General features: G+C 47.0%; 2 protein-coding genes across 3 annotated transcripts; one reads left to right on the top strand and one right to left on the bottom strand.

Moving 5' to 3' along the window:
- Window positions 1-1,503: 1,503 nt before the first annotated feature.
- atoh8 (atonal bHLH transcription factor 8) lies at window positions 1,504-9,775 on the top strand. The gene is made up of 4 exons (XM_015964289.3): window positions 1,504-2,378; window positions 3,561-3,716; window positions 4,947-5,138; window positions 9,383-9,775. Exons 1-4 carry the CDS (start codon window positions 1,734-1,736, stop codon window positions 9,386-9,388), a joined length of 999 nt encoding a protein of 332 aa, XP_015819775.1. The 5' UTR covers window positions 1,504-1,733; the 3' UTR covers window positions 9,389-9,775.
- On the bottom strand, window positions 9,768-17,557 carry tmem129 (transmembrane protein 129, E3 ubiquitin protein ligase). Of its 2 annotated transcripts, none has more exons than XM_015963911.3 (7): window positions 17,187-17,557; window positions 17,036-17,094; window positions 14,605-14,862; window positions 11,319-11,479; window positions 10,827-10,986; window positions 10,550-10,622; window positions 9,768-10,461 (listed from the first exon to the last, which is right to left on the bottom strand). In XM_015963911.3, the coding sequence occupies exons 1-7, from the start codon at window positions 17,410-17,412 to the stop codon at window positions 10,277-10,279; spliced, it is 1,122 nt and encodes a 373-aa protein (XP_015819397.1). In that variant the 5' UTR covers window positions 17,413-17,557; the 3' UTR covers window positions 9,768-10,276. The 2 variants fall into 2 exon arrangements, with proteins under 2 accessions (XP_015819397.1, XP_015819473.1); XM_015963987.3 differs by having other exon boundaries at window positions 17,192-17,557.
- Between the last annotated feature and the right edge of the window lie 272 nt (window positions 17,558-17,829).

The following is a 17,829-nucleotide window of genomic DNA, read 5'->3' as shown; positions in this document are numbered from 1 at the left end:
CTCTACTAGGTTAGGGCTGATGATCTCACTGCACCATACACAGCACAACTCAAACGACCTACCGAGGCCTGCCAGGCTGGACCACGCACAAACCTTTACATGAGACCAGAAAGCAGCGGTTCAAGACTGGACCTGACCTCGAGTGAGCGTGCAGTCCTTCAGGCTGCAAACCAAACTCTGTGGAGCTATCGGGCAGCAGGGGGATCCTGTTGAGTAATCATCACACACACACACACACACACACACACACACACACACACACACACACACACACACACACACACACACGCACGCACGCACGCACGCACGCACGCACGCACGCACGCACACACACACACAAAGTTCTCAAGGTGCAGACAGAAGCAGTCCTGCTGTTCAGAAGCTTTTATCTCTGAATGGTTCAGCAAACCGAACTCCTCCTGAAAAGATCGTGGTCCTGGTGAGGTTCTGGCCCGGTCCTAGCGCATTCCAGCCCTGAACCATATTTTATATAGTTCTGTGTTGTCAAAGCTGAACCAATAAGAGACACAAAACACCAGACTGTCCAGAGACGGCTCACAACAGCCTGCTCTAAACAGACTTTGTAGTCTCTCTCTCTCTCTGAGCAGGGAGAGGCAGAGAGAGCTCAGCCCAGCAGACGCCAGTAGGATGAGGAGGAGTGTACGCTCTGCTTTCCAACCACTCAGCTGTGATCTGGATCCAGAGCTGTTGCAGATCCTGCTGCTCCTGGTTTGAGGGGGAACCCAGAACCTGGTGGATGAATGAACACACCGCTGGAGGCTGATTTCTACACCTCTATGAACACTTTGGGGCAGGACTTTGCAGCAGTTTTCTTCAAGAAGGACTCTAGAACTTCTTTCATGAATGGAAAGGTTCCGGGGACACACAAACTGGACTTTGTGACACAAATTGGACACACTGTCTCTTCAATCAACTTGGCGGATTTTAAATCTCACTGGTTGCCCTTTGGAAGAGAGGACATTTGCCCATGTGGACACAGTACAGCATGTTTCCATGGTGATGCCTAATCTAGAACATTCAGAAGGTTCTGGCTGATTGTGAAGTTGGTAGCACAGCAGTTTTGTGTGGATTGAAGAGGGTCAGAGTTTGTTAGGAAAGTTGTGCTGTAAAAGTTTCTGTTCTGCTGGCAAGCTTCTCTTCTGTTCAGCAGCTGCTCAGTGTGTGTGTGCGTGTGTGTGTGTGTGTGTGTGGTGGGGGGGTTATTCAGAGTGTTGCTATGCAGACAGACTGGAGCCAGACTCAGACAGCTTCACTGTGAGCTCCCTCTGAGGCCAGCGCCAGGCTGCACACACACACACCTTCAGAACAGAAGAACTGATCTTGGAACCGTTCAGTCCAGCAGAACCAGTCCTCTAGAGCTGTTCTTGTTTCTGAGCTCAGCTCTGATTTGGCTTTTCCAGAAGGCGACTCAGACAGACTGGAGCCACAGAAAACCTGCTGGTAAACTAAAGCAGCACATGACCGGGCACATCCTGTCCTGCAGCTGAGTGGGACCATCAACAGCTAATGTGTGTGTGTGTGCACACACACTTCCCCTCCTGTTGTTGGCTAAACCCATGCACTGTTCATGAAGCTGCCTGTCAGACTCAGAGGAACTTCTGTGGTCCTGTTGGGTCTTCACAGTGAGTCCCTGACATCTTGTGCAGCCTGAAGAACTTTATCTGGGTGGCTGATTAGGTTTGTGTTGTTTAAAATTATCATCCTGCCACGAGATGAAAAAGCCTCACGAGATCAGCGGCCCCTGGAATTGTACCATGAACAAAGAACCAGTGCTGGTCACAGCGCCAGGAACCAAGAAGTTCAAGAGGAAGTCCCGAGAGCCTAAAAGACTTTTCATTATTTCTGAGGATGCAGGATCAAAAGACTTTCCTGTGGACATGTCTAATGGGCACACAGCAGAAGACAGTATTGTCAGCCCATTGGTTCCTCACCAGGGACAACTGGTGATGTCACAGGGGATGATGACCAATAGAAAAGCTCATTCAGAGACACCAGAAGACAACATGACACTGGGTCATGGTAGTGCAATAGACATGAGAATTGGACTCAATGTGACTGCTATGTCCTCCAAAATGTCCCAGTCTACAGCCTCCTCACTGTCTCTGCATGAGATATCTCACTGGCCGTCCTCAATGTCCCAATCCTTGTCCAAACTGGGAATCCACTCTAGCCTCCACCTGCCAACACCACCCAGTGGACCACATTCTCCTGGTGGTCATGAGTTCCTTCTAGAACCCTCTCTCCTTGGCCAACCTGTTCCTAGATCCTACCAGTCCTCCCAGAGTCTGGACCACATGGACACCCACCAGTCCTCCCAGAGTCTGGACCACATGGACTCCCAGGATTCTTCCCCCAAGGTGAATATGCTTCAAGTGATTTATGGGTTTGATGGATGAGATGAAAATGACCTGCTGGTTCTGTTTTAAAGCGACATCACCGTTTTTCACCCCTACTGGTTGAAAGTGGACTAACATTTATCGCGAACGACCCTGCCACAGCCTGCTTTAGCTAGCGCTAGCAATGAGCCAACGCTAAAACAAGCCAACTGATACTAAATAAGCTACAAAGTAAAATGATCCACACTGTTGGACATGGATATTATTACTGACAAGTAGGGATGCGCACTGGTGAAATTCTGGCGATACGATACGTATCACGTAACAGGGGAGACAATACGATATATTGCGACATTCAGCCAGACGATATTTATTGTTATGTTATTAAATAAATGTATTGGAGGAAAATTCAATAAACAGTCCAAATTAACATGAGGTATCTGAACCATAATAGAGGGATTTACATTTCAGTGGTGGAAACAAAACCCGTGGCACACTGCTGTCAACTAGCGGTCGGTGTTTGAATTGCACCAAAAGAAAAAAAAATACATAAATGTTTGCATGTAAATTCCTCCAAAAATTAGATACACGGCTTTCGAATATCGACATAATATTGCAGGAAAAAGTATCACGATATGTTGCCATATCGATATTTTCTTACATCCCGACTGACAAGTCCAGTAGCAACAAAGCCAGGCCACCATCAGTTTGTGGTTTTGTAACCTCCTATAGCTCCCTCCAACTAGAGTAGGGCGCGCCAATGTTCACTGTGGTTTTAGAGATATTCAGAGTGATGTACGACATAACGCTGCGCAGGTTTATGGCGGAAGAACCACTGAAACCAGTTTGAAAGCAATAGCTTAAAGTGTAAAAAATGGTAAATGGACTTTATTTGTTCTGGTAGGTTGATGTTGAAGTGAGTCTAATGCTGATGGGTTGTCGGTTCCTTACCTCAGAACTGGAGTCAGAACTGGTTTAAGGTCCACGTAAAGTAGCTTAAAAGCTGGAGACAACAGGGTCCTGTTGGGTTCACTAGCTAAGCTAAGAAGGAGATGGTGGTTGTCTGACTGAAACAAACTGCCTGGTTTTCATCCACATCTCTTGTTTTAGATGTTAATTAAAGATCTCAGTATAAAGCTCTCTTTAGGCAGTAGCACCTATAATAAGTACTGAGGTTAATTGTTGATGATTTTCTGTTCACAGGACTCTCCCAGGAAGCGGGTTGGGATAGGGCCTCATGCACGGGGTCATATTCCAGAGGTCAAAGCCATCCAGCAGACCAGGAGGCTTCTAGCCAACGCCAGGGAGAGGACACGAGTCCACACCATTAGTGCTGCGTTTGAGGCCCTGAGGAAGCAGGTCAGAACCTCAGTCGACACCAGAACTGACTTGAATCACTTCAGCTTCCAAACAGAGCTAATCATCAGTCGGATAACATTCATCAGTGAAGTAGTTTTAGAAGACATATTATGCAAAACTCTATTGCATCCTTTTGTGCTGCCATGTGGGTCTCTACTGCCTCTACAGACTTTCATCATCGATCTTCTGTCAGTGTTTGGTTTGAGGAATTATGTGACTGAAATAAACGTTTAAAAAAGAAATTAGCACACACACACACACACACGCACGCACACACCTGTCAAGACTGGAGGAGCAGCAGCTCGGCTCTCAGTCCTTTCTGGATGTAGGAGCTCCTCACCTCATAGCAGCCAGTCAGGGGGTGGGTAGGTGTGGTCAGTAAATGTTTGTTTTCTTAAAGGGACAGAGCCCTGAAACAACTCATTCTGGACGGTACTGAAAATGTCAGGATAGAACTGCTGAGATCCTTTTATGTGAGAGGGATTTCGTTCCATGACTACAAAACGGTCATAAGTTGTTAAAAAAGAAGTTCAATGTGTCCACAAATCACACGAGCCCACAGTCTGGCTATAGAATAGAATAGAATAGAATAGAATAGAATAGAATAGAATAGAATAGAACAGGACATGCCTCAGTGGGGAAATTTTGGTTTTCATTGCAGCAAAGCAGATTCACAGCAGAAGTAAAGAATAAAAAATAAAGAATAACAGTAAAGTGAACAAAAACACAGATGCACTAATGCACTTTAGAAAATAAAATGCTGTGTAAAACGACTAGCGGGACATTTACGGGGCGTGAGAACCTGAAAGTTAAACTGCAGCTGAGATGTGGACGAGAGCAGAATAGCAACAGGAACAGCAGCGATGCAAAAGCCGCTTACTGGTTTTGACGGGATTTACAGAAATGTTTTTACGTTCATCTCCGGTTACTCGGTTTACTGTCATCAGTTTTAGGTGAGGCAGCGTTTCTGTTTTTTACAAACTTTTTAAAAACTCAGAAACATCAGCAGGACAGTCTTCGTGTCCAAGAAGAGACTTGGAGAGGGACATTTCTGGTTTTCCTCCTGATGTAAAAACATGTTTCACTGCTTTTACCCGTGAACCCATCATGGACCGGTTTCACGTGACTTTGTAGACCCGAGTCTGCCCTAAACCTTCCCTACAGAGCTGTGTGTGCACGTGAAGCCAGCTCGAGTGAACTAGAGTTTGCCTCTGCTCTGGTTTCCTGTAGGTGCCGTGTTACTCCTATGGACAGAAGCTTTCCAAGCTAGCGATACTACGGATTGCCTGCAACTACATCCTGTCTCTGGCCCAGCTGGCGGAGCTGGACTACAGCTCAGACCGCAGCATTGTGAGCTTCTCCCAGTGCGTGGAGCAGTGCACTAGGACCCTGCAGGCCGAGGGCAGGAGCAAGAAGAGGAAGGTGAGTCGTCATACAGCAAACGTCGAGTTGGAGAAGTGGACATGTCTGCAGATGTGATTGTCCAAAGGCGAGAGACATATCTGCTGACCAGGCTGATCCAAGTTCGGGCCTATAGGTGTTGACCTTTGTTGACCCCCCCTCCTTACACTCAGGTTTTAATCTGTGTCCTCCTTTGGTTTGGGACTTCCTGTAGCTCAACAGGAAGTACATTCTCACTGTGCTGTCAGGAGAGCAGTTCTTAGCTGTGAGGTCTGAACACCAGACTGCTCAGAATAAAAGAAAATAAAAAACAACTTACATCTGAGCAGCAGACAAAGTCCAGTTGACCAGAACCTGATGTGGTAGAAGGCTGAGAGACTCCGAGTTCTTTATCTGAGTGTGAATAATGAGTTTCAATAGTTGCCCTGATCCATGTAATCATTCACACCTGTGGCCATGGATTAGACTTTAGAAGAGGGGGGGACACCACTGGGTGGGGGGTCGTCTTTACAGTAAGTACACACAACATATGTAATTGGAAACAGGCTTCAACACAAGCGGTTGTTTTCCGCTTGGTCCTAGTGCTCAGCCGGTGGCTGTTTAATACAACGTCATGTTGGTTTTGGACGGTTAGAAGTGCAGGGGACAAAAACTGATTTTGAAATGTCCCCCCTGTCCTCCCAAAAACTATGTCCATGCCTGTGGCCTTTGCTGGGTGCTGAAAAGCGTTCTCCCCTAAAAAAGGGGTGGGTGTCAGGAGCCTCACGGTAAGAAGGTTGCAGGTTTGAATCCTGGTTGCAGAATTTCTGCAAGGAGTTAGGATCTTCTCCTCGTGCATGAGTGTGCTTTCTCCGGGTACTCTGGTTTCTTCCCTCAGAGCAAAATCATGCATCTTTGGTTAACTTAGATTAAAAAAAATGTGATAAATGAACAAACAAGAAAGCTGTTATAAAGAACTGGATTCCGGACGTTTTCTGCAACAACCAGAACTCAGAGAGAGCCACAGTTTCAGATAAAAGCTGTTTAACGGCGGGCAGCAGAAACTTTAGAAGTAAACTAGCTGAGTTTTTTTGATGGTGGCTGCCTGCTTGTGTGTGTGTGTGTGTGTGTGTGTGTGTGTGTGTGTGTGTGTGTGTGTGTGTGTGTGTGTGTGTGTGTGTGTGTGTGTGTGTGTGGTTTCAGCTCGCGTGCCTTCTCACTGCCCTCTGCCCTTGGTGGCGCCAGCTCCACTTCCCCTCCGCTTTAAACATCTGGTGTCTCAGACTTCATGAGCGCACGCACACACACACACACACACACGCGCGCTCACTGCACATGTGCACTTTGGAACATTCCCCTGCAGTTGCGCTAACATCGTCCCCCACTGCTCCGCTCCAGGCCATCTGCTGCAGCAGAAATTTATATGAAGAGGAAAAAAAAACATCTCCAATTTGTCAGACAGCAGCAGCTGGTGGAAGGGCTTGGATGTGTGTGTGTGTGTGTGTGTGTGTGTGTGTTATTTACTCAGCATTTGCGGGAAAATCTATCTTTTGAGCAACTTCACAGAACTAAATAACATCATCTGTGTTCTTGTGTGTTTTTCATTCATCCACGCAAAAGGAATTTTTGTTTCTAGTGGATATTTCAAACATGTCTGAATAAGTAGGTCAGTGTCTTGCTGACTTTGCGTCACAGGGCAGTTTTCAGTGCCCTTAAAACTTAGAAGACCACCCTTTACAGTCTTTATTGGTTTTTTCCAGATAGGTAGGTCTACTTTTACTTCAAACCCAAGTCCTCCCAGGTCCTCTACCAGAGGACTGGGAGCTTGATGCTTCCTCTCATTACCTCAGCTGCTCTCTTTAGGACAGATTATACTAGGATCTGTAGGACCTCTCCGAGTTTGTGGCCACAGCCCGAGTGCTACAATGACTATGGGTACTGAGACCTTGACTTTCCACGCCTTCTGGATTCCCCATCAGCCCCTGGTGTTTCTCACCTACCAAGTCCCATATGTTCACTATGGATCTCTACATGTCACTACTGATTTGTTCTGCAGTTTTATCGACCTCCACAATGGCTTTCCATCACCTGTTGGTTAGTATAGAAGTCCCACAGGCTCTCAGCTCCATCATTCTCCACCATTCTTGGTGGAACCTCCCACTTCCTACTGTGAAGCCTCCAGTCCACACTGGGCTCAAATGTTATTGTAGTCTATTTCATCCTCATGTTTATGGGTTCTGTCAGTGCTTCTAGAGGGTATTTACCATTTATCCCTCATGCTTTGTCTTATTTTCTTGTCTTTTTCTGCCGACTGCCATCAGATGCTCCACCGTATCCTCCGTCAGCTCTGTGCACTGGTGTGTTTAGGCTTCTTCTTCTGCTGGGACAACAGACAGCCTGTTAATCTGAGCACTGTTGCCACCTGGTGGCCAGTGTTAATAACAATGGACACCCCAACCCTGCCCCGCCCCACTTAATTGAGAAGCACTTGCTTAGTGTAACTGAGTTGAAAACAGTGGCCTGGCAAGCCATCCTATGTATGAGAATTTATAGTTTGGGTACAACGCAGACGATCCCTGTCTTTGGGCAGAATCTACGCTGGTCTTCAAAACTGTCTCTGCATGCTACTGGACAGCAACGTGACCTCCTCACCGCTACAGATGTCAGTCAACGGGGCAGTCCACCATTCACTGTCGAACAAGACACACATCCTTTTTCTACATTAAGGACTTAAGTACCTCTATCTGCTCAAACGAGCCACTGCCATCTTAGCTCTGCTGTCACAGTAACATCCCACCCACCAAACTGAGAGAGCGCTGTGATTGGTAAACCACTAGACTGGTCAGGCCTGCTGAGGTTTCAACGGAGCGCAGCTAGATCGTCATGCAGAGCAAAATCCTTTTGATTCTGCTACGGTCTGTCTAGATATTTTAGCTAATGAAATCATGTAGTACCATCACAGTGACTTACACTCACCGGCCACTTTACTGCTAGTACCGGGTTGGACCCCATTTTGCCTCTAGAACTGCCTCAATCCTTCAACAAGCTACTGGAAACATTCCTCAGAGATGTTGGTCCATATTGACATGACAGCATCACACAGTTGCTGCAGATGTGTCGGCTGCACATCCATGATGAGAATCTCCCGTTCCACCACATCCCAAAGGTGCTCTATTGGATTGAGATCTGGTGACTGTGGAGGTCATCTGAGTACAGTGAGCTCATTGTCATGTTCATGAAACCAGTCTGAGATGATTAGAGCTTTATGACATGGAGCATTATCCTGCTGGAGGTAGCCATCAGAAGATGTATACACTGTGGTCTTAAAGGGATGGACATGGTCAGCAACAATACTCAGGTACGCTGTGGCGTTGCAACGAGGATCAATTAGTACTACGGGGCCCAAAGTGTGCTAAGGAAATGCCCCCCACATCATCACACCACCACCACCACCACCAACCTGAACTATTGATTCAAGGTGGAGAAACGAGGGCCCAGGCGGGATTCGATCCCCAACTCCCGGGTGAGTCATGCATGCTCACCAGTCAGCCAAAGGGACATCCCCTTGGCCAAGTAGCCAGGGAACATGATCAAGTGGGACACAGTGACAGGACGCGCACACTGCCACATCTTCCCCCCTCTGTCCACAAGCACATGCCTGTGCTCCTGCGCAAGATGCCACAAACTTCACATCCATGGACCTACTTGACAGTACTACATGGATCCTACCAACAACGCCAAATGTGGCAAGGTGGATAAACGAGGGCCCGGGCGGGATTCGATCCCCTGACTCCCGGGTGAGCCATGTGCGCTGACTGACTTAGATGCACATGTAAATGCACTGAGTTGACATACCTGGCGCTGCAGTCTGCTTCCAGCATGTTTTAGATCATGAACACAGCTGATTTGTTTAATTTAGTGATGAATCACTCCCAGACACTAATGAAGACATTTCAGAAGTTAGATTAAGGTGTTGAACGCACAGCGAGGAGATCAGTTTTGCTTTCGGTTCTACAAACAGACACAAGGGGGTGCTAAAAGTTAGCCAGAACTGCCTAGTTCCCCTTTAATTCCTCTGTAGCACACATGGCCAGTTCTATTGTGTGTTGGCTTTTATCAAGATGCGGAAACAGTAACGCAACACATCTTGTGAAGCTTTTATCATTTTGTTTCTCCCAGTTTAAATGAAAGAGTCACTGTGAGAGAGCTGCATTGTGGGAGGTGGGGTGCAGACTCCTGAAGCATGAACGACCCTGGGCTGAGATCACTTTCTTGTTGTGTTTCAGGAATGAAGCTTACGGCGATGTTGATGGAGGAACCACCAGCAGATAGAAGGAAGAGAACACTGAACAGCAGAACACGTGAAAAGGGAGGAGCCTGATTGATGCGTTTAGCCATTATTTCCTAACAAATGTCAAACATATCAGCGGTTTGTGATTCAGCTATGTTCTTAATAAACTGGACTCAACAGCAGCACTGGTTCGTTTATCCTGCTGTTACTGAGGGGGCGGGGCCTAAACCTGTTGGATATTACTCATCTCCACAGCACGTTTCTGTTTGTAGTCATCATTTATTTTCCAATGTTATTATACTCTAACTGGTGGTTTATTTAGGTGGTGTTATTAACTACATTACATTTAATGACTTGCATCAATAAAAAAAGACATTACAGACCAAAACAAATCCGAGCTTTATTTATGTCACTCTGTTTACCATGATGTGGCAATGTGGAGAAACGAGGGCCCAGGCGGGATTCGATCCCCAGACTCCCAGGTGAGTCACGCGTGCTAACCAGTCAGCCAAAGGGACGTCCCCATGGCCGTGTAGCCAGGGCGCGTGATCAATCGGGACACTGTGACAGGACGCTCACACTGTCACGATGGGATACTTGGAAAACTGAACATATATGATGAAAGATGGAAATCTGATTACAAACCAGTTTGGTTCGGATTCTAGCTCCCATCTTTGTCATTTTAGTATTTAAAAGCACAGAAGTTCTGTTCAAGTGGGTTATGCAAACGCTCTGGTATAAACTTGGTCATGTGGATGACTGGTGATGTCATGGATGAAATAATGCCATCAAGACAGTTTCCTGTTGCATAGACGATCACCAAGTCAGTCAGAGACCCACTTGCTGTTTCTCTCGACGAGGTAACGTTCTGATTGGTATCTCAGTTCAGTCACCGGACCACACACACGTCCAGTATGCAGAATTTAGATCTACAGGTGGGACAGGGCACTCTGCTGGACAACCAGGTCTCCGGTTGCTGTTGGTCTTGGCGGCTGGCGAACCATCGACCCAAACACATCAGACACCACGTGGGTCTGCAGAGGCACTGCTGGCACTCGGAGTCATCATCCACCCCTGTGAGGCACACACAGGTAGTCATGATGAGGACACACACATGCACAAATGCTCACACACACACACACACACACGCGCACATTCTTACCTGTAGCCTCACACAGTCTGACCAGCTTGGTGTTCGCAGGGGCCTGCATGCAGCCTATACAGGTCTCCACTTCCTGTAGGAACACACACACACACACACACACACACACACACACACACACACACACACACACACACACACACACACACACACACACACACACACACACACACACACACACACACACACACACACACACACACACACACACACACACACACACACACACGGGTCTCAGACGTGAATAGCTGTTGGGAGTTTTCACTGCTGGGTTTACCTGTCCACTAGGGAGTGTGTAGCGCTGGTTCAGCTCCACCTGAGCTCTGAAGGTTTCCAGGAAGAGCTCGCTGATCGTTTGGTGGATCACCACGTTGGGAGATGTTCTGATAGGAGCTCGGAGCTTCGCCCTGAGTTCTGCATAGTCTGTGGAGTTCAGGCTGAGAGGAGATGGTTTCATTAGCTCCTCCAGCCATCCAGCAGGAGTCAAACTGCTTTAGATCATTCCAAGATGATCCGTAGCTCAGTTTGATGCCAGAGGCAGCGAGCGGGAATCAGACATTTGATCAGATTATAGATGCAGGGATGTGACGCCTTAAACACCTTTAAAATGTTTGTCCTGTTAACTTGTTTACTGTAGATGAAGCGACTGAACTGATCGTAACAGCTGTCCTGGAATGACCTCTGCTGCTACTGATCAGGACAGATCGGAGGATTTAGATGACTAAACAGTTTAGAAGACTGATTTATTATTTACACCCGGGAGACACACCTGATGTCGAACGGTCTGACTGATGGGTTGATGCTCTCCACCCTCAGGTTTAGGATCTCGATGGGGGAGGTGGACTCTGGACTCAGCTGGTGCTGTCTAGAATGTGTCACGGTCACATGACAGTCCCTCTGTAAGGCCACGTGGATGTGGTAGGTGGTCACCTGGAGGTGGATCAGAGTCTGGAATCAATGATGACTGTTTACACCAAACCATCCTGATAAAAATGCATCGTGTCACAGCTACCGGGCCCTGTTGTGTCCTCCTGAGTCCTACTGGGTTCTGCTGGGTTCTACTGGGCCCTGTTGTGTCCTGCTAGGTCCTACTGGGTTCTTCTATGTCCTCCTGAGTCCTACTGGGTTCTGCTGGGTCCTACTGGGTTCTTCTATGTCCTCCTGAGTCCTACTGGGTTCTGCTGGGTCCTACTGGGCCCTGTTGTGTCCTGCTAGGTCCTACTGGGTTCTTCTATGTCCTCTTGAGTCCTACTGGGTTCTGCTGGGTCCTACTGGGTTCTTCTATGTCCTCCTGAGTCCTACTGGGTTCTGCTGGGTCCTACTGGGCCCTGTTGTGTCCTGCTAGGTCCTACTGGGTTCTTCTATGTCCTCCTGAGTCCTACTGGGTTCTGCTGGGTCCTACTGGGCCCTGTTGTGTCCTGCTAGGTCCTACTGGGTTCTTCTATGTCCTCCTGAGTCCTACTGGGTTCTGCTGGGTCCTACTGGGCCCTGTTGTGTCCTGCTGAGTCTTACTGGGTTCTGCTGGGTCCTACTGGGCCCTGTTGTGTCCTGCTGAGTCTTACTGGGTTCTGCTGGGTCCTACTGGGCCCTGTTGTGTCCTGCTAGGTACTACTGGGTTATTCTACAGGTGCTGGCCAGTAAATTAGAATATCATCAAAAGGTTGAAAATATTTCAGTAATTCCATTCAAAACGTGAAACTTGTACATTATATTCATGCAATGCACACAGACCAATGTATTTCCGATGTTTATTACGTTTAATTTTGATATTTATAGGTGACAACCAATGAAAACATCAAATCTGGTATCTCAGAAAATTAGAATATTCTAAAGGCCAATGAAAAAATGTTTGTTTCTCTAATGTTGGCCAACTGAACAGAATGAACATGAAAAGAATGTGCATGTATAGCACTCAATACTTAGTCGGGGCTCCTTTTGCCTCAATAACTGCAGTAATGCGGCGTGGCATGGACTCGATCAGTCTGTGGCACTGCTCAGGTGTTATGAGAGCCCAGGTTGCTCTGATAGTCGTCTTCAGCTCCTCTGCATTGTTGGGTCTAGCGTATTGCATCCTCCGCTTCACAATACCCCATAGATTTTCTATGGGGTTAAGGTCAGGCGAGTTTGCTGGCCAATCAAGGACAGGGATACCATGGTCCTTGAACCAGGTGCTGGTGGTTTTGGCACTGTGTGCAGGTGCCAAGTCCTGTTGAAAGGTGAAGTCTGCATCCCCATAAAGTTGGTCAGCAGCAGGAAGCATGAAGTGCTCTAAAACTTCCTGGTAGACGGCTGCATTGACCCTGGACCTCAGGAAACAGAGTGGGCCAACACCGGCAGATGACATGGCACCCCACACCATCACTGACGGTGGAAACTTTACACTGGACCTCATGCAACGTGGATTCTGTGCTTCTCCGCTCTTCCTCCAGACTCTGGGTCCTTGATTTCCAAAGGAAATGCAGAACTTGCTTTCATCAGAAAACATAACTTTGGACCACTCAGCATCAGTCCAGTCCTTTTTGTCCTTGGCCCAGGCGAGACGCTTCTTGCGCTGTTTCTTGTTCAAGAGTGGCTTGACACACGGAATGCGACACCTGAATCCCATGTCTTTCATGAGTCTCCTCGTGGTGGTTCTTGAAGCGCTGACTCCAGCTGCAGTCCACTCTTTGTGGATCTCCCCCACATTTTTGAATGGGTTTGTCGTCACAATTCTCTGCAGGGTGCTGTTATCCCTAGAGCTTGTACACTTTTTTCTACCACATTTTTTCCGTCCCTTCGCCTGTCTGTTAATGTGCTTGGACACAGAGCTCTGCGAACAGCCAGCTTCTTTAGCAATCACCTTTTGTGTCTTGCCCTCCTTGTGCAAGGTGTCAATGATTGTCTTTTGGACAGCTGTTAAGTCAGAAGTCTTCCCCATGATTGTGGTGCCTTCAAAACAAGACTGAGGGACCTTTTAAAGGCCTTTGCAGGTGTTTTGAGTAAATCAGCTGATTAGAGTGGCAGCAGGTGTCTTCTATATTCAGCCTTTTCAGAATATTCTAATTTTTTGAGATACCAAATTTGGAGTTTTCATTAGTTGTCACTTATGAATATCAAATTTAAATGTAATGAACATTGGAAATACATTGGTCTGTGTGCATTGCATGAATATAATGTACAAGTTTCACGTTTTGAATGGAATTACTGAAATATTTTCAACCTTTTGATGATATTCTAATTTACTGGCCAGCACCTGTATGTCCTCCTGAGTCCTACTGGGTTCTGCTGGGTCCTACTGGGCCCTGTTGTGTCCTGCTAGGTCCTACTGGGTTCTTCTATGTCCTCCTGAGTCCTACTGGGTTCTGCTGGGTCCTACTGGGCCCTGTTGTGTCCTGCTGAGTCTTACTGGGTCCTGCTGGGTCCTACTGGGCCCTGTTGTGTCCTGCTGAGTCTTACTGGGTTCTGCTGGGTCCTACTGGGTTCTTCTATGTCCTGCTGAGTCCTACTGGGTTCTGCTGGGTCCTACTGGGCCCTGTTGTGTCCTGCTGAGTCTTACTGGGTCCTGCTGGGTCCTACTGGGCCCTGTTGTGTCCTGCTGAGTCTTACTGGGTTCTGCTGGGTCCTACTGGGTTCTTCTATGTCCTGCTGAGTCCTACTGGGTTCTGCTGGGTCCTTTAGGGTTTCCTCTGCCCTGAAGGGAAGTGTCTGTTATGTCCTATAAACATGCAGCAGCTCCTCTGTTTACACCAAACAGCTAAAATGAAGCGGGCCATCATGTAACCTCAGAAAGTTCTGCTAGTAACAAGTAATGTATCTCAATCCCCGTGACAACGGCTACCGGTCTGTCTTTCTGTCTCTCGTGCACTCTTAAAGGTCTGATTGTCTCTAACCTGCAGCATCAGAGCAGAAAGCTGCAGATAGGGAGAGCTGTTAGGTCATGTTGGTGTCTCCTAAGACTTTATCCTCCCACACAGGAACCCAGCAGCTGACAGGGTCCAGATCATGTTTTAGTAGCTTTCTCTCACCCAGGTGAGTCGACCTTGTTTAACGTGACGAAATTGACCTTTGACCCTCACCTTCATCACCCAGCTGTCTGTGACGATGACTCTGGCTCCAGGAGCTCCTGCTGCAAACTTGTCTATTCTTCTAAACTCCGTGTTGATGCTGGAAGCCACAGAGCCCCATCTGGAGTGAGGAGGCCTCACATGAGCCTGCAGGGCCCGTCTGATGGGATGGCCGTGCCACTGGCAGCAGGACCAGTAGATGACCACAGCACAGCTGGCCAGATGCAAGCACACCGCGAAAAGCAGAAAAGCTCTCCAGCTGTGACTCACCTGGTGAAATGAGATAAATGTATCTGTTGTGGTTACTATTACTAAAGGCTATCTTAGGTCTTCACTGAAATAGCTTAAGGGCGTTTGCATGTTACCGCACGTCTCCCGTCGTCTGATTGTGTTTGACTAAATTTAATCGAAATTTAATTCAAGGCTGATAATGATTTACTTATTTTTCACCAGTTTTCATCATTCTGGAAGTGAAACAGACCTGCTGCACACAGCTGCGCAAAACAGGGCAGTTTTAATTTATTTCACACACACACACACACACACACACACACACACACACACACACACACACACACACACACGGTTTATCCTATGTATAGTGATCCCTCGTTTATCGTGGTAGATGCGTTCCAGACCTGGCAGCGATAGGTGAAAATCCGCGAAGTAGGGACACCATATTTACAGTACAGTACTATATTGAATTATCGTATGATCACATTCTCTTTTTGTGGGTAAAACTCAAGAAAAAAATGTTTTTTAACTTGTTTTTTTTATAGTTTTATTACAAAAAGTGCATTTTATGAAGAAATTGATGAAAAAGAACAGGAATTTCTTGATATTTCGCATAGAAAAATAATGCGAATCAGCGAATTTCCCTTGAATAAGGCTCCAAAGAAAAAATCCGCGATGAACGAACCGCGAAGTAGCGAGGGATCACTGTACTCTGCTTTAACAAGATAACCTCAATGCTTGAGTCATTATAAAGTAAGTCCAAAAGTGTGATAAATGCAATAAGATTGATGACAAGTTCACATTTAATGTTTTTCAGAGTTTTTAAGTAAAAGAAATGGAAAAACTATTTTAGCAAAACAGGACAGAATGGTTTTTATAGTGCCATGTTCGCATTTTCTTTACAAAACTCCCCCAAACAGCTGTTGTGTTGGTGGCAGGAGGACAGTCTGCACTAGGCCTGGCTGTTTAACCTGGCGTTGGTGCAGGCTGCGTCTTTGTTCACACACCTGCTGCTACGTGGCACTGCGTTGCATGTAGTACCGGAGTGTTCCACTAGGGGCACACTAGAGAACTCAGACTGGATAGAGAGCCGGGTTTGTGGGCACAACCAAAATGAGCATGGTGTCAGTAAAAGAGCTCACTAACTGGTTAATTTTGAGATCACGACAGAAAAAGACCAAAAAAACTGCAGCAGTACCGTAGATGGTGTGCAAGACCTCAGAACCAGAGACGGAGACACCATGGCAAGTCTGTCTTGCTTGTTTTGTCAACTCCACCTACTGGTTACTCGTATATTGCAGCGTTTGGATGTGTCGCATTAATTTTGGGGGACGTGCACAAACGATGCTTCAAATCAACGCAAATAACGTGTGGCAGCCATTTTAAAACATGCTTTCTCGTGGTTAAACAGCAAGTATCTCATGGCCCTTAGCGAAGGAAGACGGTTTCCTGCTAAACGAAATAGCCAATCAAAGCAGAGCCCGTCTAGCAGGGGCGGTTCTATGGGGTTTCAAGTGTGGGTCAGTGCCACCCCTACAGCAAGCTTGGACCCCCCCGTGCCACCCCTGTTGAGAGCAGATTATAAGCATTAATGAGTTGATATTTATTTTATTTATTTATTAAATCATTTTGATAATTTAGCTTAATGCAAGATGAGGAATCAAAGCTTGAAGTTATTGGAAGCTGATGAGGGATGCTGAGATTTTCATGTTGTCACTGAGGCGGATTCCAAAGTGTTTTTGTAAAATAGTTCTATGTAGAAAATCTAAAACAACTGTAACTAAATTGCTGTTATTACAAATATGGACTTTAATTACAATTTTTAGTGTTTAATGACAGCAACATGGTGTCTTCTTATTAATGTGCTTCTAAATGAGCAGCGGGCTCCAGCCTGGCCCCCCCAACTAAGGTTAGTCTAGAACCTTCCCTGCCTTCTAGCCAATCAGAGGTGAGAAAAGCAGGATCTTCCTTGGATATCAGACCCGGAGTCTGCGGATTCAGGCTCAAATGCAAATTACGCCTCCGGGGTCTGTAGCTGCTTCACACAAGGGGGGAGGCGGTTGGAGTGATGGCTCAAGAAAACAACTAATGGTGCCTTGATAATCCTGAAGAATTCACTCCTCTGTGGTGCTGCTACCAGATCAGCATTTGAACTCAAACACCAGTTAACAACTAAAGATCTTCAGGTCTGGAGAACATGAGGACCGACCTGGTAGAAGGAGCTGAGGTGTTTCTCGGGAGCAGCGACGCACATCCCCAAGTAGTAACCTTCAGAAGACACACAACATGAGCCCAGCACAGACGTCCAGAACAACCCGCTCTCCTCAGCTCACACCTGAGCCGCTGCACCAGGGGGTTACCTGACCTAGAGGCAGCGCGGACTGGACCAGGATGGTGACGCTGATCCTTCTCAGGTGGTAACGGAGGAAGTCCACGTCCTCGCTGCCCAGCCAGGACGAGAAGACATTCTGGACGGTCAGCCCGGCGGACCGAAACTCGTCGGGGGTGAAAATGATGCAGATCGCGAACGTAACATACGCTAAAGTAAAGGATAACTCTGGGCTCGTCATTCTGCCCCTGCGCCATCTACTCCACTTCCGCACACGTCTTTTACCACGTGACCCTTTCGCGAGAGGGTTAGCTATTGTATTGTGTCCGACGGAACAAATATATCATATATACGCTTTTTATAGTTTATTTATATACAGTGTCCAGGGTTGAACTCTTCCAGTTAAGCGTGCTGGAGCAAGTGAACGTCAGTTACTCATGTCGGTATGCTAGTAAGGCTTCATGAAGCAACTATGCTTTTCAGTTATAGCGACATCTGCTGGTGGAGTTGAACCACGACAACCAAGGTCACCATCATGATGGCTAACATTTATAGTTTTGACTCTGCCGTTCTTTATCATTTATGATCATGATTCTCTCCCCAGCTGTCCCTTTGAATGTAGCTAATTGTTGTTTATGTTTGTGTTCACATCATAAAAGGAAAGGTCAAAGGGT

Source organism: Nothobranchius furzeri, chromosome 1 (genome assembly GCF_043380555.1).
Source record: "Nothobranchius furzeri strain GRZ-AD chromosome 1, NfurGRZ-RIMD1, whole genome shotgun sequence".
NCBI lineage: Eukaryota > Metazoa > Chordata > Actinopteri > Cyprinodontiformes > Nothobranchiidae > Nothobranchius > Nothobranchius furzeri.
This window is presented reverse-complemented; position numbering and strand designations above follow the sequence as displayed.